General features: G+C 53.6%; 1 protein-coding gene across 1 annotated transcript in view; it reads right to left on the reverse strand.

Moving 5' to 3' along the window:
• Positions 1–227: 227 nt before the first annotated feature.
• Positions 228–24628, reverse strand: part of SLCO2A1 (solute carrier organic anion transporter family member 2A1) — an 83966-nt gene continuing 59565 nt past the window's right edge. Inside the window, exons 5-15 of the mRNA XM_046662409.1 lie at positions 19866–20093; positions 18904–19002; positions 17244–17374; positions 15381–15459; positions 14673–14837; positions 13377–13566; positions 11556–11715; positions 9005–9174; positions 5866–5930; positions 3189–3312; positions 228–2250 (exon numbers count right to left, since the gene is read on the reverse strand). Coding sequence (XP_046518365.1) covers positions 2130–2250; positions 3189–3312; positions 5866–5930; positions 9005–9174; positions 11556–11715; positions 13377–13566; positions 14673–14837; positions 15381–15459; positions 17244–17374; positions 18904–19002; positions 19866–20093 — 1532 coding nt within the window. The 3' untranslated portion in view covers positions 228–2129. The remainder of the gene's footprint in view (positions 2251–3188; positions 3313–5865; positions 5931–9004; positions 9175–11555; positions 11716–13376; positions 13567–14672; positions 14838–15380; positions 15460–17243; positions 17375–18903; positions 19003–19865; positions 20094–24628) is intronic.

A 24628-nucleotide genomic window follows, 5' to 3' on the forward strand; every position in this document is an offset into this window, starting at 1 on the left:
CCCAGCATTGTGGGCCTTTGACTGCTACCTGCAGAAACCCCACCGAAGGAAAAAGAAGCACCTGCTGCCTGCTCTGTACCAGGCTGATGGGCTGAGAGTTGCATGACCTCTGATCCCCATGGCCAGAGGCCCCTGAGGGCTGTGGAATGGGCACCTCCTCTGGCCAGAAGGTGCAGGTTCTGTCTGCTCTGACAGACATGACAGTACAAATTCATGACCAAGTTACATCAATAGCAAAATTATAATATATTAATAGCAATATCATAATAGAATAAAGGCTTCGGAGGGCAATCAATCTTCCAGAATCTCAAGGTTGGCATTCACCATTCGTAAGCTCAGTTGAAGGCAGAGCCTTCAGAATTTGATTAAATTGCAGCAAGAAGGACCAGGGTTAGCTGTGGGAATCATTTTCTAAGCAGGACCACTTTAAATGCTGAAACTGGCCCCTGAGGTTGCATGGAGCTGTGCTTCCTGAGTGAGATCTTTGGAAATAAGCCTGGTGGCTTTGGAAATAAGGCTGTCTGTAACAGTGGCTTTCACAAAGACTTCAGTCTCATGGCAGTTTGGCCGTTGACATAAATTTTTTGGTTTACCACCATATGAGGCCTTTCTGGAGGTGGTTTCTGGTATGCTTTGGGAGGGGTCTTCCAAGGAGTGGCATTCAAGAGATCCACGTGTGGCAGTGACCAACACCCAGCTGCCCCGGAGGACATGGTGAGTCAACTCTCTCTGGCAAAGGGCCAAGTGCAGGGTCAGTCTGGTGGGGCATGGATGGTCAAGATCCTGTTGACAATCTTCTTGCTGTGCCTCCCCCCACTGCCCACTGAGCACACTCTGGGAGGAGGCCGTGCTGTCGATCGAGGGAGGGGAGGGGAGATCTCGGGGAACCTCAGTGGAGAACCAGGTACTAGCACTGCCTTGTACAAAGTTGGTCTCCAATAAATATAAGATTTGTTGATGAAAGGCCTCTTTTGTTGGCTGTCTACCACACGGCAGCAGGGTCCCTCCACCCAGTCCCACAGAGAGCGCCCACCTCTCTGGAGGCAGTGAGTAGAGGCTGAGAAAATGTTGATGAACACAGGTGGGTTTGAAGCCAGGAAAGTCAGCCTCACCGGCCTCTGTTCTGTGGGCTGCAGCTTGCCATCCAGCATGGCAGCATTTGACATTCCCTTTGCTTCATCACTCGTTTTGCTGACATCCTGGACTGCCTCTCTTTATTCCACGGCATACAGGCTGATGTCCAGACAGAGAAGTCCGTGTGAAGCTGCCTCCTCTGCTCCCAGGGAAACTTGGGGAGGGTCTTCCCATCACTCTGTGATGAGGGGTCTTGTCCCCACATTGTGGGGGTGGGAGGGTAGCATCATGACCATTTCACAGCCTCCCTCAGGTCTTCACTATGCTGTGGCTTTCTTAGTTTGAAACGTACCCCAAGAAAGAGAGAGAAACATGCACAGACCCATGTATAGAAGGGTCTAGAGTTAATGTGAACAGCATTTGGATGACCCACCCTTGGGGTATCTTAGTCCTTTCTCTGGTGCCTGAGAGTGGGTAATTGAGAGAAGACCAGCTGGTCATACTTCCCAACATGGCAGCTTCAAAAGTGGCCTCCGGGGGTAGGAAGCGAGGATCTGCAGGGCAAGGAGCCACCGCCTCTTGGGTTCTGTTCTGATGCTGAACCCAGACGCAAAGGGGACTATAGTCAGGCTCCCCTTCCCCTAGCCTGGCTCTGGCCATTAATAAGCCCTCTCACTCCCTTCTTCCTCTGGGCAGATGCCCCCTTTTCTCTCTCCCCTGAGGAAACCACCTACAGGACTGGTGAGGGGCAGGGGCCGCCTCAGTGGGTATCCTCACTGGAGCACTCAGCACTGAGGAGAGCCTGAGCATCTGAAGGAGCCAGGGAAGCCCTGGCCCTCCAGCTCTGTGCCCGCCCAGCCCAGGTGCGGAGCGGCCCTAAGGACCTGTGGGGGCTTTTGGGAGGCGGAGGCAGGGAAGGCAAATGGTGACTGGGGTTTTCTTTCTTATTTAAAAAACAAAAGGGAATGACGTGTTAACAATAGTAAATACAGCAGGAGTGGAGGGACAGGGTCTACTCTCTGGAGCAGGGCGGTGGCCTGGCCAAGGGTCAAGGGTCAGATGAGGCCCTCAGACTTTTCCTGCACATTGTACTCCTTGTTCTTCTTCACTCGCCAGCTGATGAAGAAGAGCAGCAGCGCGCCCAGCGCCTTGTAGCCCACCTGCATGCCCAGGTACCTGTGGGGCAGGAGGAGACAGGACCACTGAGCGGGTGTAGAGGCTCTGTGGCCCGCTCCCAGGGCCAGGGCCACCAGGAAGAGCAGCATTATTCTCAGAGTGGCCCAGGGAATGTGTGGTCACCACTCAGGTAAGGATCCATCACCACCCAGGTGGGGACCACTTTCTTCATTCCTTTGACCCAAAAGGGTACAGGCCTCGCAGGGAGTAGGCACAGACTCCTAATCCAGTGGTCCTCACCCCTGCACTGGTGCCCCCAGAGGGCCAGAGGCAACACTGCAGCCCCAGCCAGCCTGAAGGGTCCTGATGGCCCAGCACCATCAGAAGGAGAGGGGCACCTTCTCCCTGCCCTCATGGTCAGCCCCTCTCCGGGCCTTCTAGGCCACTCTCACAGCATTTCCAGCCCCCGTCCAGCCCCCAGAAGCCCACTCTCCTCACTCTTTCAGGTCTGTGTGATGATGGCAGCAGGAAAGGTGGCTGGAAGGGGTGTGGAACTCAGTGGGGCTGCAGCTAGGCTCAGGCCGGCTGCGGCAGGTTGGGTCCCCCGCTCTTGGCCTCTGACAGGAGCCGTGACGGGGCCACCTCTTTCTGAGCAGTGGGAGGCTGGCCTGGCACCATCGTCCACAGCCACAGCCTGTCCCTCGGACTCCAGCCATGCCCCTTCCCTTTGACAAACTTCTTTCTGCTGCTGTCCCTCCCGTGGGCCTGGGGGGACTGCAGATTGGGGGCCACCTCAGAGCAGCTCCAGCGTCTTGTTACTTGGACGGCTCTCTGTGAACCCTGAGATGCCCATCGTGGTGACTCCCTGTCCATGGCAGCACCTTCCATCCTCTCCCTCAGAAGCCCGACAGCCCCACTGTAGCCGCCAGAGCCGATGACTGCCCTTTGCTCAGGCCTGGGGCCTGGCCGCCTTGACACACGCCGTGCAGGGCCCTCACCTGTCTCTGAGAGCGTCATTGTCGTAGTAGGCGCAGGCCCCTCGCCTGCCTGAGCACTGCAAGTTCCACCGGATGCAGGAGGAGTCGATGGCAAGGCCGTAGAGGGCTGGAGATGGCAGCCAGGCTGGCATCAGCGGGAAGAGAGTTCAGAGAGCCCAGGTCACGCGGAGCTACCAGCAGAGGCTCCTGGCAGGGTGGGGAGCGAGCCCTCCCAGCGCCCCTGCACGGTTCACACGTATGACAACGGCTCTGGCCCACCCCTCGGAACCACATCGACTTTGGAAAGCAGAATAGCTTTCCGTGAAGCCTGCATTATTCTTTCACTGGAGGCTTAGAAGAGAAAAGCGACCTGAGCCATCCTTGCAGGGCAGAGGGAGTCACAGAGGTCACCTTGGTAGCCTGCTCAGGCAGACAACATCGTTCCCACACTTGGGATTGGCCCCAAGTGGAGATATGCTAACCTTCACTGTGTAGCGGGAGGCTGTTAGGGCATCAACTCCTCAAGCTCTCACAGCAGCCGGGAGGCGGGTGGGTGCCTTCCCTTTAACGAGGAGGAAGGTGGACTTGGCTAGCTCCCCGTCGCAGAGCCAAGAGGGGTCAGCGCTGGACTCTGAACCCTAGTTTATAGGGGTTCGAATCGCATGTTCTTCCACCACACCAGGCTGCCCTGCTGGCTTACACAGCACCCTCAGAACACCCCCAATACCCTGGCTGCTCAGAGCCTCTGCCTCAGGCCCCCTGAACGTCCCTGCAGCTGAGTGGTGAGACCTGGTCCAGCAGCTCGTATCCCTTAGTGCTGGTAAATATTCAGGACTGCCCCGTCTCATCAGATGCAGTGCTAGGCAGTCACTGGACTGGGCAGGGGCTTGTCTGGGATCCCTGCCAAGGTCAGCCCATCCCATTCTCAGAACCACTGTGTGAGAACAGCCTCCCAGGCTGTTTAAGGCCCTGTGAGAAGCTGCTTCCGGAGGAAAGAGAGGCAGTCTTCTGCTTGTGGCTCCACACATAAGTGGAACCTTTGAGAACCAGCCTCCACTCAACCCTGCTCACTCCCAAGTCTCTAGGTAACGGGGGATGAAAACTGGCCACGAGACTGACCTCCAGTGATGCTTCCCTAAATAGAAGTGCAGTCCAGAGGAAATTTCAATCAAGTCCCAGCAGGTAGTTTTAAACTTGCTGGGGTTTATAGGTTTCGAAGACCTTTTTCCTAACCTGGAGTGGAATTGCTTTCTTGAGTCATAAACAGAATCCTTCCAGGCCTGAGTTTTCTAACTGTGGTCCCACATGGAGTTATCTGAGCTCAAGTGAAAAAAGAAAGGCAGCGTTGCTTTGAGCAGTGGGAGAGTCGTTTTTCAGGCCGCTGGAGGAAGCAGGGCAGGGCTCCTCAGAGCCCATCCTCACCGCTGGTTGGGCTGGGCAGAACGCAAGGTTTCCTTCCCAGCGGAGGTCTCCGAGGAAGTTATAAATGGTAAATTATAAATGAAAATCAGGAGCTGTGATGACAATCGTGCCTCTGCCACCAGGACAGGGTAGATCCTGCCGCCCTGTGTCCTCTGTGCTTGTAATACAGGCCAGAGGGGCAGGGTCTGAAGAGGCCGTACTGGGACGAGAGGAGCAAGTGGCCCAAGACTAAGGAATCCCACTGAAAAAGTTCATTCCTCGTCATCTGAACGCTTCACCCAACCTCGGTTGGAGAGTGCTCTGCAGAGGCTCCTGCTCAGCTGGCCCCGGGAGGGACATCGCCAACACACCCCAGAATAATGGAAGCCACGGCAGGGCGAAGTGCAGACCTGGCACTTACATACATAACAATAATAACGCACAGTAGGCTCTGCAGGGATTTTGGCGTTGAAGGTCAGAAAGCACACCTTGATAGTAAGTCAAGTCTCTCCACTGCAAACTCCATATTCCTCACTGCAGTTCGTGTCCACTAATAAATACGTCCTCAGTTGAATTCCGTCCCTTTACTTCATTTACCTGTCACTGCAAGGGTCTCCATCTTAGAGCCTCATGTCTAATCTAGTGCCTGGATGTGTCAAGAAGGGACAGGCCAGCACATGCCATCTGGGAAGAGGCCCACAATGTGCCCCTTCCCCCCAGTCCACCCGGGAAGGGCTGGGGGTCCCCTGCTCCCTGCAGGTTGCTCGTCCTCCCTGAGGGGCACTGCTGACCGCTTGCGCACAGCTCCATTCCTCCTGGGCTCCTGGCTGCTTGAGGGCAGGCAGGGTTTGCCGCAGTGGCCCCCTTCTGAGAAACATTTGCCAAACAGAGGTAGGAGGAGTGAATTTTGTAAAACGGGAGGGACGATGCCAGGGCTGGGCTCAGCTGCTGTTCTGGCTGGGACAGGAATGCAAGGTTATGTTCCTACAGCGCGTTCTTGGAGAGAGATTAAAACACACCTGTTTTCAATTCGCTGTTAGGTATTCTCAGCTGTGTCCACTTTCCATTTTCCTTACATAATTTAGTTTGGACTTAATATCATAGATGGAATCTTTCCTAACCTCAAGTAATGGGGAAACCGCCCATATAGGGTTTTGGCACTGGCTGTTGTGTTGACTATGCACAGCTTCTCTTTACAACAGAGGTGAGAGAGGGCTTTCCCCACCCCCACCCCACACCCCCTAAGCCCCAGATGCCCCCTGCTACTCCTCAGGAAGGGGGTGCCTCAGACACTTACCCAGCAGGCGCATCAGCAAGAACTGTACCCCAATGGCAAAGGACTTTTCATCTTGGTTCACCACACTGAAAAGGAAGACGGGGGTCAGGGCTGTGTCTTCCCTGAGGCAGGGGCTGCCAGCCTCGGAGTGTGTCAGAACCTGCCCTCACACGGCCTGACTGGATCCTCCCGGGCCAAGTGCTCCTGTCGTTTATGTCAGTGGTTCTCAAAACATGATCGCTGGACCAGCTGCATCAGCATCTCCTGGGAACTTGTTAGAAATGCAGATTCTCAGGCCCCACTTCAGCCCTAAGAACCAGAGAGTCTGGGCACAGGGACCAGCGATGTGTGTTTTCAGAAGCCCTCCAGGGCATTCTGTTGCACACTCACATTTGAGAACCACTGATCTCTGTGATTTTCAAGGCTGCCCAGGGCCCCCTTCAAGAGGCAGAGGGCAGAAGAGGCTGGGAGCGGAGAGAAGGATGCCGAAGGGCGTGTTTACAGCAGCAGGTCTGAACAACTCCCCTCGAGAGTTTTATAGCAATAAAAGACAACCTGGTGCAAAGGGTAACTAGGGCCCCTTTTGGGCTGTGGGCTTCTGCGTGCAACTGAAAGAATCCCCTACCTAGGGCCAGCTTTGTGGGCGTGTGACCTGTGTGGCCTCACAGGGCCCCACCCTCAGGAAAGCAGTGTTTGGTTTAATTCTTCATTAAAATTCTTGAAATTCTTAATAATTTTGGAACCAGGAGCCTCGCATTTTCATTTTGCACTAAGTCCTGAAAATTATGCAGCCAGTCCTGCCCTTCTGCTTCTTCCCTCAAGAGTGGAAATGTGTTTGGCTGAGGAGGGAAATTCAGAGAAAGGAGGGAGGCTATCTGGAGGTGGTATTGCTAGGCCCTGCCATCCCAGCTGGGCATGGAGCAGAGAGGAAGGATGCCCCTCTACACAAGGTGGGGAGCCAGTCCATAATAGATGCCCCCTTGTCTTGGTCCTTACCCTCAGGCACAGTCTCCTAGATTCTCAACTAAATGGGAGTTGGACACCCCAATTTGACTTCTGATGGAGATCTTGAGCCCCTTCTGGTCTCTGCCAGCGTTAGCCCTGAATTAATGCTGGCTTTCTGACTACTCTCCTTCCTTCCACATTGTCCGTGAACCTTCACTCCCAGCCTCTATTCTCATGCCTAATAGGGGTCCAGGACTGATGCAAATAATGCTTGGGTCACCTACAAAGTCATCCTTGTCTCAGCTTCTTTACACTAAATAGCATCCATTCTCACATCTTTCCCAGTGAGATTTATCCTTAAGCCATTTGGGGATCCTGGGGCATCTTCTCCAGTTTCACTCCACTCCCTTCTAGGAGAGATTGCCTAGAAAAGCCCATATTGTGGTTGAAATGCTGCTCTTCCTCCACTCCTCCCCATCATTGGGGCTGACAGAAGTCCCCTGGGAGGTGATCTCACAGGGATTGCCTGCCCCCACTGCTCAGGGACTTCCCCAGGAAATGTCCCTAACCTATTCCCTCTCCTCATCATGGCCACCCACAGATCTTTCTCAGAGTCGAGGGTCCACTATGGTCCATCTGAATTGGGGTACAAGAAGGGAATGCCATTCAAGGGCCTTAGGTGAAAGTGTCAGTCCTTGGAATGCACAGGACGGGGAGCAGCAGAGAAGAGGGTGACCATGGTGTTGGGAGAGGTAGTATGCCGGGGGCTCTCAGCATCCCTACATGTTTGTGTGGAATATGCCAAGAATGCAACGCCCTGACTGCTCTGTTCCTTGGCCGTTTCTCGGTTCAGCAGTTGCAATGAGCAACCTTGAGACAGGAGTAAAATCTTCCCCTAGGCCAAGAGCAGATTTGGTCTATATAAACAGTGGCTCTCCCATGCTCAGTGTTCCTCAGCTGTGACAAACCCACTGCATGTGAAACGTACACCTGGGCCCCTCCATGTCACCCGTTAGGACTTGGGGGACAAGGATAAATGAAGCAATAGGAGGTTCATGCTGCTCGCTGTGCTGTTAGTAACAAAGTCCTTTGTTTCTGACCCAGGAATCTCCTGTCTTCTGCCAGCATCCTTGAAACAGTAACAGAAACAGGAGCTTGGTAGTGTGCAGGCTAACTTGTAAACAGGGTAAGTCCTAGACCCTGACAAGTGGCTGCTTCTATTCCTTCCTCATCTCCTAGCCTGAGGAAAATAGGTTGTTGACATCTAGCTAGCTGTTAATTATTGTGATTTGGTTAATAATGATAATTAACCAATATGTAGAGCACCTTGTATTTACAAAGCAGTTTACCAAAAACTCCTGACATCGATCCTTTGAGGTCAATATCATCGACCCCGTCTCATAAGCGAGGAAACTGAGACTCAGTGAGGTTGGCCACACCCTGGGACACTCAGCCAGTGGACGGCAGAGCTGGGCCTTTGACCCTGGCACTGGGCATCCACTCCTATGCTTTCCGCCTCTCTGCTTGCGAGGTTGGTGAGGACAAGGGAGGCAGGCAGGCGGTGGGTGAAGTGCTATTTTCTTGGCTGAAATGCTGTTTTCTCCTTTGCAGACGGTGAGGTGAACGGAGGGTCATTCCCCATCAAGACCTCAGAGGCCCTTCAGTGCCACTGTAATGGGACACCGCTCCCCTCCCGCCCGCCTTGGCCAGCGTCTCCCTCTGACCTGAGAGCGTAGTCCTGGCGCCTAATACACTGGGCTTTTCTCATTTTCATCCTTTCCCATCACTCTGTCTCTGGAACTTTCCTCATTTTCCTTCCTCAATTTTGTGTATCCAGCTGAGTTCTCCTCACTCTCAGTTCTTCCGGGATTTAAGAATATGTGAATCTACAGGCATTTCCACAATGTGCAGCCAGGCAGCCTGGCTTGCTCAGGCGGCTCAGCCCTTGGCCGGCTCTGCCCTCCCGGTTCCCACGTGCGAAATGGAGGCGCCAATGGGGCTGCAGCACATGGATGGTGTTGGGAGATGCTGAGGCGATGCACAGGTCCTGGCGTGGGTGGGCCCTGGCCCTGTGGCACTGATATCACCTCCAGGTACCACCCTAGGGACACTGCACATTCATGTTCAAAAGACTGAGGGCCAGCAAAGGGAGAAGAGACAAGAAGCCGGCGGCCGGGCCAAAGCCGAGGGAAACAGGGAAGGAAGGCACCCTCACCGCAGGACCATCATGTAGAGGGGGTTGTGGGAGATGCAGGCTATGAGGGCCACGAAGGAGATGAGGAAGATGGTCGGGAGCAGGTAGTGGGCGCAGGGGATGGGGCACGATCCCGTCTTTGCTGAAGCGGATCTCCCGGTCCCGGTCACGCAGCTGCAGTTCAGATAGGTCTAGAAATGGAGAGGGAGGGGAAGGGGGGAATCTGCCGTTACTATTTCATCTCCATACACTTCGAAGGTCTGCTCTTGCCAAAGAGTCCCTCAGGTTTCAACCCCTCTGCTGCCGGGTCCCCTGAGGAGCTGGGTGAGGCTGACGGAGGGTGAGAGGAGACCAGGTGAGGGTTTCAAGGTGCCCCATGGAGCCCACCTCTGACCACTGTTTGGGCGGTAGAAACCGTCTTCACCCAAACCAGTAGTCCAGCATGGGCTGGGCTCCTCCAACATTACTCCCACGTCAGCACGTGTGGGATTCCACTGCCAGGCCAGGCTCACCCAGCTCAGGACCAGGGGCCAGGAGGGCTTGCCTCTGGGCCAGGCCACCCTGTGCCCAGCAGCGGAGGTTTTGTGGGTAGTGGTTTGTGCTGTTCGTGTGTTTACTGCAGGGAGGGTAAAGGACGCATAAATAGGAGCAGACAGCAGTGGGAACACAATGGAATGCACCAAGCCCCCCCTCTGTCAGGCCTTTGCCAGAGCTTCCTGCCTGAGAGGAATTCCTCCTGTCTGTAAAGGGCTCGAGAGAAGGAGGTCCATCTCAAGTCTGCAAGTCCATGTGGCTCCACTCTGCTGTACAGCTCGCCTTGGTGGCCACTGCCTGTGTCAGATGGTCTTCCCCTTCCCTCTCTCAGTGTCTGATAGACTAGCCTATGGCCATTTAAGTGTCAAAGCAGTTATAAGGCCATGGTTGGAAATAATGAGCTAGTGTGCTTCCTTCTACCAGACAGCAGGAACTATGCACGCTCTTCATTTGGCTGCTAGGAAGCTCAGAAATAAGTCATATACAATATGGCTGCTACTTTCCTCCATCTGGATTTTTTAAATGCAGATTTTTTTCCTTATAATTTACTATTTTTTCTTGATAGTATGCTAATGGATATATTTGTGCTGTTGTTGGAAACTTGTCAAGATTATTTCTGGAAGTAGATGAGTCAGAGGTGAGTAAACAAAGATAAGAAAACCACAGAAGCCACGACAGACACCTCCATCTAGAGGGCAACTGAGAGAGCATCTTGTCCAAGCTCCTTGTGCCCCCTCTGCCTGAGAACCCCACTCCTCTGCCCACAGAAGTGGCAGTGGCAGCAGCCCTGCCCGGTCTTCTCAGAGGAGGATGGGAAGTGGGGACCAGCCTCGCCCACGCCCTCCACACAGGCTGAAGGGGATGAGGCGCACTCCTCACCTGACGGCCTCCTTAGGGGAACTGCACAGACTTCCTATCACTCTTAGGAAAAAGAACATCCAACTCCTAAGCCTGGCCTGCCCAGTTCTGGCCCCTGCCTGCTCCCTGGCCCGACTGGGCAAGACATTCCTCCTCGCTCAGCGCCAGCCCTGGCCTTCTCTTTTTTCTCCTACGCCCAGCTCACTCACTCCCTGGGGCCTTGCACTTGCTGTTCGTTTACCCAGACTGCTTCACTCCCATGTCTTCACAGAGTTTCCTTCTTCTATTCGTTCAGTTCTAACGTCACCTCCTCAGGGAGGCCCCCCAGGCACTCTCTGGCCATTAAATCTCTTCACGGCACAGGTTACTTTCTAAAAGATCTTGTGCATTTATTTGATAGAATGCAAACTCCACGAGAGCAGGACTTGTCTGATGGGCTCACCGCTGACTCCTCGGCACCCTTGGCCGTGCTGGGCGTCCACTAAGTATTTGTCGAATAACTGATCAAACGACTCAAGTTGGTTTCCCGCTGGCTGATCCTAGGAGGCCAGAAGCCATAGCGCTCAGAGGGCTGTTAGGACCTCACCAAGTGAGCATGGGGAAGGTGGCTGGTGGCCAGGAGACACCGGACTTTGAATAGATGTGTCCCCGGACTGAGGCAGGGCTTGGGTTCTAGCCCCAGATCTGCCCCTAAATAGCTGCACGGCTTCAGGCCAGTTAGGTGGCCACTCCTGGGACCTGAGGGCTTGACCAAATGCCAAATGCCTCCAGCTCTAACCTTCCAAGTCCACATCACAGAGGACCTTCTGCCCTCAATTTATCTGGGCCTGTCCGTGTGGCTTTCCAGGATGCAGGACCCAGAGATGCCCATTAGGATCCATCAGGACGAGACTCGAAGGCCTCGGCTGAAGGACTGCCTTGGCCTATTTCTGCTCTGAGCATTGCTGGCCTCAGGAATGCGAGTTTGTTGAACACGGGCCAATCTTTAATTGACTTTGGGCTGCAGGGATCTGGTCATGACCTTAGGGAAGGGGAGGTGGAGAGAGGGCGGGTGTGGCCCGGAGGACAGGATGCTGGGAATGAGCGTGGCATGGGTGGCCCGCTGCCGTCCAGGAGCCTCGGAGCAGTCTGCGAGCGCGCACGCTGCGCGGAGACCTCGTGGGGCTCCTGCTGCGCTTACCTTGGAGGCTGCAGGGCCGATACTGATGTTCTTGCAGCCAGCGTGGCACGGGGAGCGGTACTCCACTCCATTGTCCCCACAGACTGGGTGGAAGATGGTGTCCGGGCACCAGCAGTCCCTGTGGCAGGCGGGGGGCTGCGGCGGTATAGAACTTGATGTGCTGCCAGCAAGACAGGAAATGGGGAATCAGATAAAGCAAGACCAAAGAAAAATCCCTCCGCTCCAGCAGCGTGCGCTCCGCCTGGTTGTGTGTCTGTGCGGCTGTTTGTCTTGGGCCAGTGCCACCCTGGGATCAGAATTATGCCATCGGAGCCCACGGGGGATTGGCTGCTGGCCGATGCTCAGAGCACCTCTCGGTTTCTTCTGCCACCAGGAACCCAAACCTGCTACTCATAGTCAGAAAGGCTTGGTGGGCAAACCCTCTCACTGCAGAAGGGGTCAAGACAACCCACCACCTGGCCTCTGATGGAAGAGATGGCAGATGCTGTATAAAGGCACAGGCAATATTTCCCTTCCCTCTCATCCCTGGGCTCAGGTTGAGGGACTCTCTGAGGACAAGCTGGGGTCAAGATGGCTCCTGTCTTTGGGCCTAGGTAGATATTGCCCCAGTCACTCCATCCCCCTGAGCTTCAACCAAGGGAATTTCATTGGCTGATCTCACCATCTGCGCCCCCTGCCCTGCCCCATATCTGACATTCATGATCTTTGGGGAGGGTTGGGGTAGGGCTGACAAACCGCAGTCTGGAGCTTTGCTACAATCATCATGATAGTTAACACTAAGAGGGCATCTCTTATGTGCCAGGCTCTGTGCCCAGGGCTTTCCATAAACAGTCATCACAATGACTACAATTGACTATGCTCCTTTGGTGGATGAGAAAACTGCAGATTAGATAAGTTAAGTAATTTTCCCCAACTAATCAAGAGCAGTCCAGAACTGGAGTCCAGTCTGATGACAAAGCCCTGTGCTAAACTCCCAGTGAAGGCCACCAAAGCCCAAAGCCTTCTCGGCTTCTCTCAGCCTACAGTTAGTCTGCAGAGACAAATACAAACAGGGGTGAAGGGGGGGCGCGCCGGGGTGGGGAAGGAGGGGTGTCCTGAGCAGCCCTCTCTTCTCTCCTTCCTCCACCAAAGAGAAAGACAGAGAAAACACCCAGGCTGAAAGGTACAGCATCTCGGGATGTTGCAAACTCACTAGGCAAAATCTAAAAGAAGAGGTGGTTGAAAGCGGCACCCAGAAGAAATTAAATGTCCTTCGCTCAGTCCCCTCCCCTCACAGGCCTCTAAAGCTCTGCCTGCACATGAGGCCAGACTTAACACTTAGGACCATGCTGCTTTATGCAAACCGAAGGTGTGCTTTACCTGCCCTCTTCCTCACCTGCCCTACTTTTTCAAGTCTGCTAGCACTTTCATTGTTCTCTTACAGATCTTTTCAAGTCTCCTTCTCTCATCTTTCTTCAGCAGCTCAATAAGACTCTGTAATTCTATCTGGCACAGAGCTGATGCTAAACATAGCGTATTTCCTGGTTCCTGAGGCTCACAGCCCTACAGATTCATCCTGAAACCAAACTAATTCATTTTTGGTGCTTCTTAAAAAACAGAACCCTAACCCTGATTGCTGGTGGCCCACTAGGACCCTCTGATTTCTTCTTATACTTGAGCATACTATTCAAGACCTGATTTTCTAAGTAGCCACATAAGAGATTAGATCAAAAAGTGAAAAGGAGAGAAGAGAGTTGAAGAAGCAGAAAGGGAGAAGTATGGCAGTCAGATCCAGGGTCTGACCCAAGCAAAGGGTATATTCTCACCCCTCATTCCCATTACCTAGGGGGGTAGACCTCTGCTACAGGCGGGGTGGAGCATCCCATGAAGAAGAGAGGGGCACAGAGGATCATGGAGATGGTGATGATGGTGGCAGCCACGCGGGGAATGGTTTGCAGAGAGAAAACGAAACGCTTCATGAGGATTCCTCCAAACAGCATCCCCAGGGCCGCAGCGGGGAGGTTTACGGCACCTAGAGAGACAGAGACAGAGAGAGAGAGAGGGAAGCTGGCCTGGGTGCACAGGCCTGGGAGTGCATGTGGGCCCAGACACTGAGCTGGACCATGGAGAAGGCAGCATGGTTTCCTGAGGGAACATTTGATGTGTTCAATGGCAGTAGGAGTAGCTGACATTAATTGAGCATATACAGTTTTCCAGGCACATCTACAGAGTTATCCTGACAGAGAGGATTGCCCTGCCTGTGCAAAGAATGAAGAAAGAAGTGGGGCCCTTGCAGCCACAGGGATGTGGGCTGAATGCGTTTATTTATGTGCGTTTATTAAGCAGCGTTCCTTACCTGGCCCCTCAGTGCATCCTCGCTGTGACCACATGGGGTTAGCAAGGCACTGGTGGTGCCCTCTGCCTGATGTGCTAATTAATTAGGGGCCAAAGGCTAGAGGGATGAGGTCCCAGCTAAGGGCCACACAGGAGGTTTGGAGTCATGCCCTGACCACCTTGCCACATTCCTATGGTCAAGCTCACTGTGGATTGGGCCCAATAATTTACTTGAGTCCTTGGTGAGAACGCATCAGTGCTTCTCAACCTCAGCTGCAAAAGACCCCGATGCTCAGCCCCACCCAGAGATTCGGCTTTCACTGATTGAGTGTGGGGCCTGGGCATCTGTATTTTTTAAAGCTCTCCAGGGGAGCCTCAAGTGCAGCCGGGGTTGAGAGTCACTGGATCACGTGCTCCTCACCCACACAAATGTATTCAAGTCCTTGGAGAAGATGGGAAAACCCAGAAGGCATTTACCTAAGTCCAAACTCAATCTTCTCTCCTTCTCTGTTGCCCCCGATAATGTCAGGGCCTCTGGGAGGCTATCAGGCTTCCAGCCCATCTGACCGGGAAGAAGGCAGCCCCCAGCTGCCACCCACTCCTGCCTGGAATGATAGCAGCCCCAGAAATCTGCCAAGAACATTCTAGATTGCCAACCAGGAAAAATGTCCTTAAAATTCTTTCTCCGGGGCAAGTCCTCCCCTGACTCCTGTCTGTATCCGGTCTGGCCTCTCCCGTCCCTGGATGGGCGGCAGGAGGGCTGGGCCCGGCTCAGGCAGAGACGCTCAGCTCCTGGGGACCCACCGATGAGGAAGTTGGCATAGGCCGCGGAGGCACCATACTGCTTCTCCAGGAACTTGTTGAGGAAGGTGGAGAGGCCAGCAATGACGGAGGAGAAGGTGCACTGGGCCAGGACCGTCAGCATGAAGAGCGGGTTCATCAGGAGCTTCAGAAAGATGCGGGGAAACCCTGCAAAGAGACGGCCGTCAGGGGCCAGGCCTTTGGGGCATTCGTCACCGTGAGAATGGCTGCTGCCCTTCCATCTCCTTCCAGGCAGCTCTCCTCTCTTCCTCAGGGCACAATCCAAGGCACCAAGATGTTCAGGGGACAGTCCAGGGGCACACAGCCACTCAGACCTCCACTCAACATGCTCATGGGCTGGATAAAATGAGGACGTGCCTAGAGAACTCAGGGGGAGGGTGGATAGAAATAGAACCAGCACTGGGATGCTTCTCCTCACGTGATAGCCACCTCCACAGGAAGGGAGGAGAGAGGAGAACATGGGGGTTAGACTATGGGGGTGGGGCCGACTTTGCTTGAATTTGGGTCTCCTGGAACCGCAAAGAAGCAGTCCCCAGGACCCCTGGCAAAACCCCTCCTCGGAGATGGGCCAATCACAGACCACCTGCTCTTATTGCCCCTTACCACACACGAGACCATATGGCCTGGGGTATCCCCTGACCCCCCTCCCCAAGCCAGCCCACCCAGGGCTTTGCCGGGTCAGTCAGTTACGTTTAATGAAATCCATCAGGGAGCCTCTTGGCTTGACCTCCTCCATCTTCCTTGCCCCGTTCACTATGGCAGGAGACCTCTGAAGGCAGCAAAGGGGGTGAGTGTTAATGGCCCAGGCTCCCTGCAGCCACCCTTCCCTGGGCTCTTGACCCTCTGGTCTTGGGGGTTCTGGGCTGGGCGGCAGTGAGCTGCCCCAGGTGTGTGTATATGTGTGTGTGTGTGTGTGCGTCCAGAGAAGGCTCATTTGAAGCAAACACCACCTGCGTGTCAGTGAGCCCCGTGCTTTGGCTGCCGACCAGAAAGCATCCATGCCAGTGCCTCCCAAGATACCTCCGGGCACGTGATATCACATCTAACTTTCCCATGACTGATGCCAAAAGGGGTCTGACTGGATCTCACCCCTTGTCTGTCCATCACGGCTCTGCTTCTTCCCCGTCCTCAGATTCCAGGGGTGCTAGCTTCTGGGACACTCTAGTCTAGCATGACCTCTTTCTAGCTCTCTCTTTATATCTCCACTCTGGGCTCCCCGCTTCCTTCTGGGCCCAAAGTTGAGTCCTTTTAACTGCTGTTCTTTCCTGGCCTGTGTTCTGTGCATCCCCCCTCCGTGAACTCGCCCACGTCTTCTGAACTCATCAGCGACAGCTCTGGACCACCAGGCACATGCAAGGGCCCTGAGCTCTGACTCTGTCAGGATCCTCAGGGGGCTGCCTCGCCAGGCACAGGAGCTCCCAGTAGTGCACACTCCATGTTGGGCACCATGCCTAGCGTCCCACATGCACCGTCCCATTCCTCACAGCCTTGGTCTGAGACAGGAACTCTGTCTCCAGTGTTTTAAAGGAGAGGAAACTTGCCTAAGATCACTCAGCCAGCAGAGCTGGATTCAAACTCAGAACCACCATGATGTGCTGGCAGCTTCTGAAATTCTTCCTCAAGACAAGCTGGGGCTCTCCCATCACTGCCCCTCCTCCAATTGCTGGGCCTGGGTTTCACTGCTGGACATCAAGCTCTGACTCTGGCCCGAAACCTGGATGCAAACTTCAGCCCCTCTCCTCCTCCAAGCCAGCTCACTGCTGAGTCCTTCTCGCACCGCCTCGAAGAACGTCTGTCCCTGCCCTTCCCTCAGCTGCCCGGCCATTGCCCTGGGCCTCAGCTGCATCCTCCATCTCTATGCTGGCCTCTTCAGATCTCCAGCCTTCATTCCTTCCTGACCCCCCAACCTCAACCTCGCTGCCATGTTTCCACCTGAGTGGACACCCAGTCACTGCCGTGTCCCAGAACTTCATGGGATCAGAACAAGTTTCAGAGCCTTCAGGCCAACATCAAAACCCCCACTCAGACTTCTCGTCCCTGTTTTCCATTCTCATCTTTCCCTGATTTCTTTCCCAAACAGAAACGACTAAAAGATGCATGGAAGGGCAGTGCTCAAAATATGCTCCACTTTCAGCTCATACCCACTCTCTTCAGCCCTAGGAATCCCCTCTTACTCTGTCCTTCAGGTTCAGACCCAACGGGCTGGATTCAATGCAAAAGTTGATGGCACCAGCTCACATGTGCAGTCTTCATTGGCTCTTAACTCTTTGTTCCAATTTAGACGAACTCTGTGTTTCCCAAACTACGTTCCCTGGAGCTTCCTGATCCCCAAGATGCTCACATGGTAAGGGACCACTGATGAGATACCACTGTTTGGAAATTCACCAGTACTCTCTCCTCTCAAAGCCTCTGAGAGGCTGCATCATGAAACGTGTTTAGATTTCACCCAGAATTTGCTGAACTTGCGGCAGCTTCTCAGTTCTGTTTATTTTCTCCCCACACCTCCCTTTTTTAAACTCCTATGGGTAGAGTCACGGGCTCTCAGAACCTTACCTCCACTCCTCTGGCCATTGTTCGAGGAAAGAAAAAGAAGGGGAAAGACGTGAGAACCAAGAGGGCTGAGGAAATGAGCAGGCCCAGCCACCAGGCTCCAATCCATCGGGGGTCTCCAGGGCTCAAGTTAACTGCAGTGAAGAGAAAGCGAAGGACACAAGTATTTGATGGATGAATGCATGATCTCACCTTACTGGAACGCTCTAATCAGGGGGATTTCTTCCCACGGTGGAGAAAAGGTAAGCCATGAGCTAGAACCTTGGTCAAGACAACATTCCCTCTCCAGGCCATTCTGGTCTTCCCAGAGAAGGGAGACCACTGCCCGTGAAGCACAGTATGAGAGAATCCCCAGGCTGAAGGGATCAGAACCTTTGCCTCACCTTATTTTATTTCAGCCTTTGACAGGAATAATGATGAAGGCAGCTGACTTTCTCAAGGCTTACCATGAGCCAGACACCAGATCACGTGTTTACATCTGTTATCCCGCTGTGTCCGCTAATCAAGTCTACGAGGTAGGAACTTCCAAAGCATTTTGCCTGTCCCTCTGTCACAGTGCTGGCCTTCCATGCATGGTGGGAGGCTGGGTGGTGCAGGACAAGCTTACAAAGCCCAGAAGTCCTTGCAGGATTCATCCTGGGGCTGGCTCCCTGAATGGTCAGCTCAGTACTCTGCCCTTGTCTATGGACTGTACTTTCTCATTCTAAGATACACAGTGATTTTAGTCCACACCATTCTTTGAAGAATAAGAGCTACACCTGTTAACCTCTCACTATACATCAGGCATCTTCTTTTTAATTTTTTTATGTTTCCTTTTTCTCCCCAAAGCCCCCCAGTACATAGTGGTATATATTTTAGATGTGGGTCCTTCTAGTTGTGGTAAATGGGATGCCGCCTCAGTGTGGCCTGATGAGTGGTGCCATGTCTGCCAAGATTCGAACTGGTGAAACCCTGGGCTGCTGAAGCGGGGCACGTGAACTTAACCACTCGGCCATGGGGCCAGCCCCTAGCCTCAGGCATCTTCTAATCTTTGCAAAAACTCTATTTTACTATCATTAGACCCATTTTACAGAGGAGGAAACTGAGGTCCACAAAGGTAAAGATACTTGCCCAGGATCACTCAGCCAGTAAGAAGTGGAACCAGGATTAGACCCAGGTTGTCCACTGCCAGTGCCCGCACAGTTAAACATGATGTTATACCCCTTCGGGTGTGAGTCATAATCCATGTGTCTTTTTTATGTAATGCTTCTTTTTTTTCCTCAAAAGGACTCTTATTAAATCTTTTTTATTTTTAAACAATCAAAACCATCTTAGAATCAAAGGACCATAGAACTATTTTTAATATCACCACCAAGATGGGCAGCTGTGGTGGCAACACCTGAGGCCCTGCCCCAGGTCTCAAGGTTTCCCACTGCAAACTTTTTGAGGGCAGAAAGTGTGTTTTCTTTAGCAGCACCCCTCCCCTGTGTCCAGCACAGGCCTGGTAGGAGGAGGTGTGCGCTGTTCGCTCCTGGCTGTCTGAGGGGGCTGCAGGAGTGAATAAGTGCGTGAGAAGGCGGCAGTGAGCAGCTGAAGCTTCATTCTCTGCCCTGGTTGGCTGGGGGTTGGGGGGAGGCTGCTTCGCAGAACTGGCGATGGGGTGGGCGTCCTCGCACACACTCACCTGTGTCCACCCTGCCATAGTCCACAAAGATCCGCAGCATGACAGAGCCCAGCAGGTACCCAAAAGCCGGTCCAAACACGGAGATGGCAAATAAGATGGCTGGAAAGGAGAGCAGAAAAAAGAGGCTGAGGGGGATAGAGAGGGTGTGGCAGCCAGGCTCTTTCCCCAGCTGAGGGGTTCCTGAGATGTCACCCCATCTTCCCTCTGACCCTGACAAGTCCACACCTATGGCATTTCCCACAGACAAGGCCAGAGCCACTCAAGATCCTGAGACGTGCAGAACCAAAGCTGTTTCTCCTCCAGCCAGCTGCCAGAGAGATCCACTCGCCAGAAAGTAAATGGCCTCCCTGGCAGTTAAAGATGCTGGCCCAGGGGTTTGCTGGCGGGCAAAGCTTCCTGCAGGTACGATGCTGGTGGCCCTGGCAGGAGCTTTTGGGCCACAGAGCCAGTGGGTGTGGTCTGCCTGGTCTGGGCCGTGGGTCCTGAGGATGCTCACTGTGGCTTGTTCTAAGGGAAGGATTTGGGAAGTTGGATGGTCATCTGCTTCTGCTTTGCATGTGCTTCTTTGAGGCCAACCTGCTCCTAAGGAGATGGCTTAGGAAGACGTGTGCTTCGGCCTGGGCCCAGAGGACTGGACGGCAGCAGTAGCTACTGCAGGTTAAGGAGCTCCTCTGTGCCTGGCTCGGGGCTCAGGTAATCCCACAGCGCCCAGCACACAGATACTCTCAGCCTCGTTCTGCAGGTGGTCTTGGGGCCCTGTGCCCCATTTGCCCAGGATCACATGGCTGGTTGGTGACAGACCTGGCATTCCAACCAGGTCTGTCTGATCCCCACACCTCTGCACTCATTTGCTGTGTTGTGGGGCAGAGAGAGTTAGCCCTCAACTCAGCCCCTCAGGGCCTGAGGAAGTGCCACGTCAGGACCTGCCCCCTCCCTGCAGCCCTCTTCAAGCCGCGACTCACAGATGTACAGGGGCGAGTTGTTGGCCTCCGAGAAGTCGTCCACGTAGGAGATCCCAAACGGCTGAATGGGCACTGTCCCGATGCCTGCCAGCAGCTGGGCGAACACCATGAGCCCCCACATGCTGCTGGTCTCCTTCCGGGGGTCCCGGTTGGGGCTGTGGCATTTATTGTGGGGCAGGTCCTGCTGGGTCCTCTGGCAGAGCTCGGCCTGGACGTGGCTGCTGTTCCCTGCAATGAGAGTGCACGCCAGTCATACTACCTGTCTCCTGCATCCACCAGCCAGCCTCCAAGCCTGGCCTTTCTCCCAGGCCTTTTGGGAGGGACTCAAGAAACAAAGGTGAGAATGTGGGCTCCCGCTCCAGGGCCGCCTTTCATGGGTGGAAGAGGAATCTTTCTCTTCCGGGTCTATATTCTTTCTCCTTTGTGGGTACAGGCAGGGGGCTGAGCATGGAGAGAGCAATACTTTCATCCCAGGAGGAAAGGGTCTCCCACCTGGAAAAGGGGATCCAGGATGAACACCCAGACTTGTGGGCCTTCAGTACCGCTGTGGTCAGCCTCAGTGTCGGGCCCCCACGGGGTGGTCTTCTTTAGCAGGCCAGGGGTTGTTTTGTCCCAAAGAAGACCATGTCACCCCTGGCCTGGGATGCATGCCTCCTGGGTCAACACTCCCAAAGCCCTCACTCCTGGATGAGCCTGGCCTTGCATCACACTGGAGAGCCCAATGCCAAAGGCATTTAGTGTCCTTACCAAGTCTGAGCAAGTCTGTGATTCCCAAGAATCACAGAACTTGGGAAGCTGGAAATGATGTCGAGACCCTTTAGTTCAACCCCTCCTCTTACAGATGGGGAGCTGAGGCTGCACCTTGAGACCCTTGGGTGAGGGTCCCAGAGACCCCCAGTGTGGCCCATGGGCACCATGCTGCCTGTGGCTATAGGAACCTGGCCAGGCTAGACTGTCACTTCCGCGTGCCGCTGTTTTTAATTTGGCCCACACTAAACAATCAGCGTTGTCAGCTCTCCAAGGCCCGAGGGCTCTTGAGGGCTCCTTTCCATGAGATCTCTTCTTTTCCTGCCTTGCCCAGGCCAGTGGAAACCAGCGACATCACTGATCTTGTTCTGTGGGTTTGTTCACTTAACGCTAATGGGATTTGGTTAGATTCTCATTTGTGGTTCTCCCAGGGAGGGCACGGCCCTGAGCTAGGTGGGCCTCAAAGTCCCATGGAGAGGAAAAGCGGGGGTTGTGGACTAGATCTGCCCCTCACACTGGACTCTGCCCAGGGCTGTTGGGCTCAGGGCTTCCCTGGGCGGTGGGGCTGGGGAGGGGTCTGCCCTCCTCATCATCCTCTCCCCTTCCCAGACATACACGCTTTGTCCAGCCCGGCCCCGCCATCGCCTGTCCTCTACATTGGTGTTTGTGTAGGACACATTTGAAAACTGCTGGCCTAGGGGGGTCCCCCATCGATCAGGGAGTCTTGTCCCAGGAAATCAAAGGGGCCAAGACGTCTGTCTGGTCCAGGTCGTCCAGACCTGACTCTAGCTTTGTGCAGGGTGTGGAGCACCTGGGCAAGCAGCCAGGCCCTGGCCTTTGGTTAGTGTCCCTCTTCCCTTCCTTCTCCCATCTCACACCCACTATCCCACCTTTCAAGGCAGAATTCAAATAGAGAGTGGTCCAACCTCACCGTGAAATAGGAGGCAGCCTCATAGAATTAGGATGGGGAAGTACCCTTACAACATGGAAAGACAGCTGTAACGTCCTGTAGGTTCAAAAAATAACTAGCAGTTTGGAGAAGAGTATGATCCCTAGTTTATACAACTTACATGGACTAATTGAATATGCAGAGACAAACTCTGGAGACGACGGCTCTCTCTCTGGGCGAGGGGAGTGGGTGTTCTTTGTGTGTGTGTGTTTGCCTTTATTTTGCAATAGAGCAACAGTAAAATCTTCTAAATTAAAAAAAATTTTCCATAAATAAATATAGCCAGAATTTAACAATGTCTCTCCCATTTCTCATGTCTTTCTTCCACAACCATTGTCCTTCTTTCTGGCCTACGCCCCAGGCCTGCAAAGGTCTGCATGACACTAGGGCTGCATTTCTCTGCCCTCCCCCCACTGCCTCTCCCCTGTGTGGTGTTGAGCCTTTCTCCCACTTACAGGCTCTACTTTGGAGACCCAAGTTCCAGTGCCAGAACTTTTAAACTCTCGTTTATTGCACAGGCAGACACTGCCGAGGCTGTGACGCACATTGTCTCCTGTTCACAGAGGTTACTGGCCTACCTAAGTGGCTGGTTTGGGACAGAGCTGGCATTTGAACCTGTGTGTGTCTGAATCAAACTCCATACTGAAGTCAAGTCTGAAATGGTCGCTTTGAGAAGACACAACGCACATTTTTCAGGGATGGAGGAGCCAGGCCTGGGGAGAGTCCTCTGTCCCCAGCCACAAACACAAGGGCTCTCTGATCTCCGTGGGTGGCTGGCACCTTATACTGACTTCCTCCCCAGTAGAGGTGTCCTGGGAAGGGGCTGGCTGCTGGGAGTTTTGCTGAAGTCTGAGACAATGAGATGAAACAAACATACAGTATAAGGAGTCAAGAAATTGGTTTTAGTGAAATAAGCCAGACACAGAAAGACAAATACAGTATGATCTCACATGTGGAATCTAGAACAGTCAAACACGTAGAAGCAGAGAGTAAAATGGTGATTGAGCCAGAGGCTGTGGGGAGGGAATAATGGGAAGGTGATGGTCAAAGCGTACACAGTTTCAAGTATGCAAGATAAATAAGTTCTGGCGACCAACTCTACAGCAGAGTGCCATAGCTAACGAGACTGCATTGTGTACTTACAATTTGTTAAGAGGGTAGATCTGGTATTAAGTGGTCTTAACACACAGAGACACAGACACACACACAGAGTAATAAAGGGGGCAGGAGGAAACTTTGGGAAGCGAAAGATAAGTCTATGGCCTTGATGGTGGTGATGGTTTCAAGGGTGTATACTTATCCCCAAACTCATTGAACTGTATGCATTAAACACGTACAGCTGTCTACATGTCAATCATACCTCAATAAAGTGGTTTAAAAAGAAAAGAAAGAAAGAAATTGGGTTTAGCCCCAGGTAGCTGTGTGAACTTGAGCAAGTTTCTAAGTCTTTCTGAGCCCCCGCTTCCCTTGAGGCAAAGACCACAAGGTGGCCAGATATGGAGACTCCTATGGGTCATTCACGAGCCAGAAGGTTATGGATCCAGAAAGGGGTGAAGGCATGAAAAGTTGGGCCCCGCCGGGCAGTCGGCAGGTCTGATGGCTGTGCCTGCCCTCTTGAAGGAAGGCTGGTGTGGCTCAGTAACGCTGTGAGGGTCCGATTCGCAGGACAGTCTCTTTATCTGGAAGCACAGAACTGTAAGATGTTCCTGCTGAGAAAGAGACCGTGGGGGCTGTGTAGCCCACTCCCCCGACCCCACTAAGGAATCCTTCTACCAACACTGTCTTGTGTCCAACACCCAGGAACAGGGGTGTGGCGCTGGCAGACTCATCCAGATCCCCACGGGGAGGCCCAGGCAGCCGTGGACAGACAAGGCCAACAGACATTGGAAAGGCTGGACTGGAAGCCTGGGACCTGGGTTCTGGACTGAATCTGTGACTCCGTAGGTCAGTGGCCTTGACTTTGAAAGACCTCAGGATTCTAGGGAGAGGCCAAGCACTGTAGAGGGTGGAGGCTGCTGGAGGCGCAGGGGGGCGGGCAGTGCGGGCTCACTCCTCACTCCCTGCCCTCAATGCGGCAGCCACGCAGGACACCCCAGGACGAGCGTTTACACACGTGGGCTGTGCTGGTCTTTAGAAAAAGTGATGGACGAGTACCGAAACCTCTATGCCCTTCTCAAGACCAGAGGGGCATGTTCAGGAACCAGGGCAGAGCAGGCTGCCCAGCCTTGGAGAACCCTGCTGGCCCACACTGGCGACAGACCAAACGCAGCTGTGCAATCACTCAAATCGGCACGTACCCTTCTCTGTTCACTGCCCCGTGCCAACTTGGACCGAGCTGATGCATTTCTACAGGCCCGTAAATAAAAGGGCTGCTGCCAAGACTTCAAATGGGCATTTCTTTTCAGAAGACTCAAACAAATTTCGAGCATATTTTGTACAGGGAAATAAGCAAAGTTTGAAGTTCCCTAAAACCGTGGGCTGTTGTCACTTGCAAATGTGCTTGGCTAAGCCACCTGTCTGGTCTGTCTAGGTGTGACAGCAGCTCCCTGTCACATGTTGTCTTTAGGCTATGGGGTGGCAGGGCCAGGTCTAGGCTCTGTGGAGGAGTGGTTTAAAGATCACCTGAGAGCAAACGGCCCAGCTGGGAAAGAGGTACAAAGAACAGGCCCCCACTCCCAGCGTGGCCAACAAAGGACCACACGCAGGCCCGTCAGCCACAGTGTGGATGATGCCTGCTTCACAGGGGGAAAGCTTGGATGTTGAGTCCCGAAAAGTCAGCAGAAGCAAATTTCATTCATTCTTGGTTGTTCAGTCATTTGGTCAATAGTGACTGTGGGCAGGCACTCTGCTGGGGTGGGGGACATGGAGGTGACTGAGATGGGCACAGGGGCTGCCCTTATAAACCCTTCAGTCTGCTGTGGTACACAGATCATCAAAGAAGCAACCAAAATATTGCTTGGTCAAATCAAAACCACAGTGAGATATCACTTCACACCCATCAGGACGGTTATTATCAAATAACAGAAAACAACAAGCGTTGGGTAAGATGTGGTGAAATTAGAAACTT

Source organism: Equus quagga, chromosome 1, assembly GCF_021613505.1.
Source record: "Equus quagga isolate Etosha38 chromosome 1, UCLA_HA_Equagga_1.0, whole genome shotgun sequence".
In the NCBI taxonomy this organism is placed as follows: Eukaryota; Metazoa; Chordata; class Mammalia; order Perissodactyla; family Equidae; genus Equus; species Equus quagga.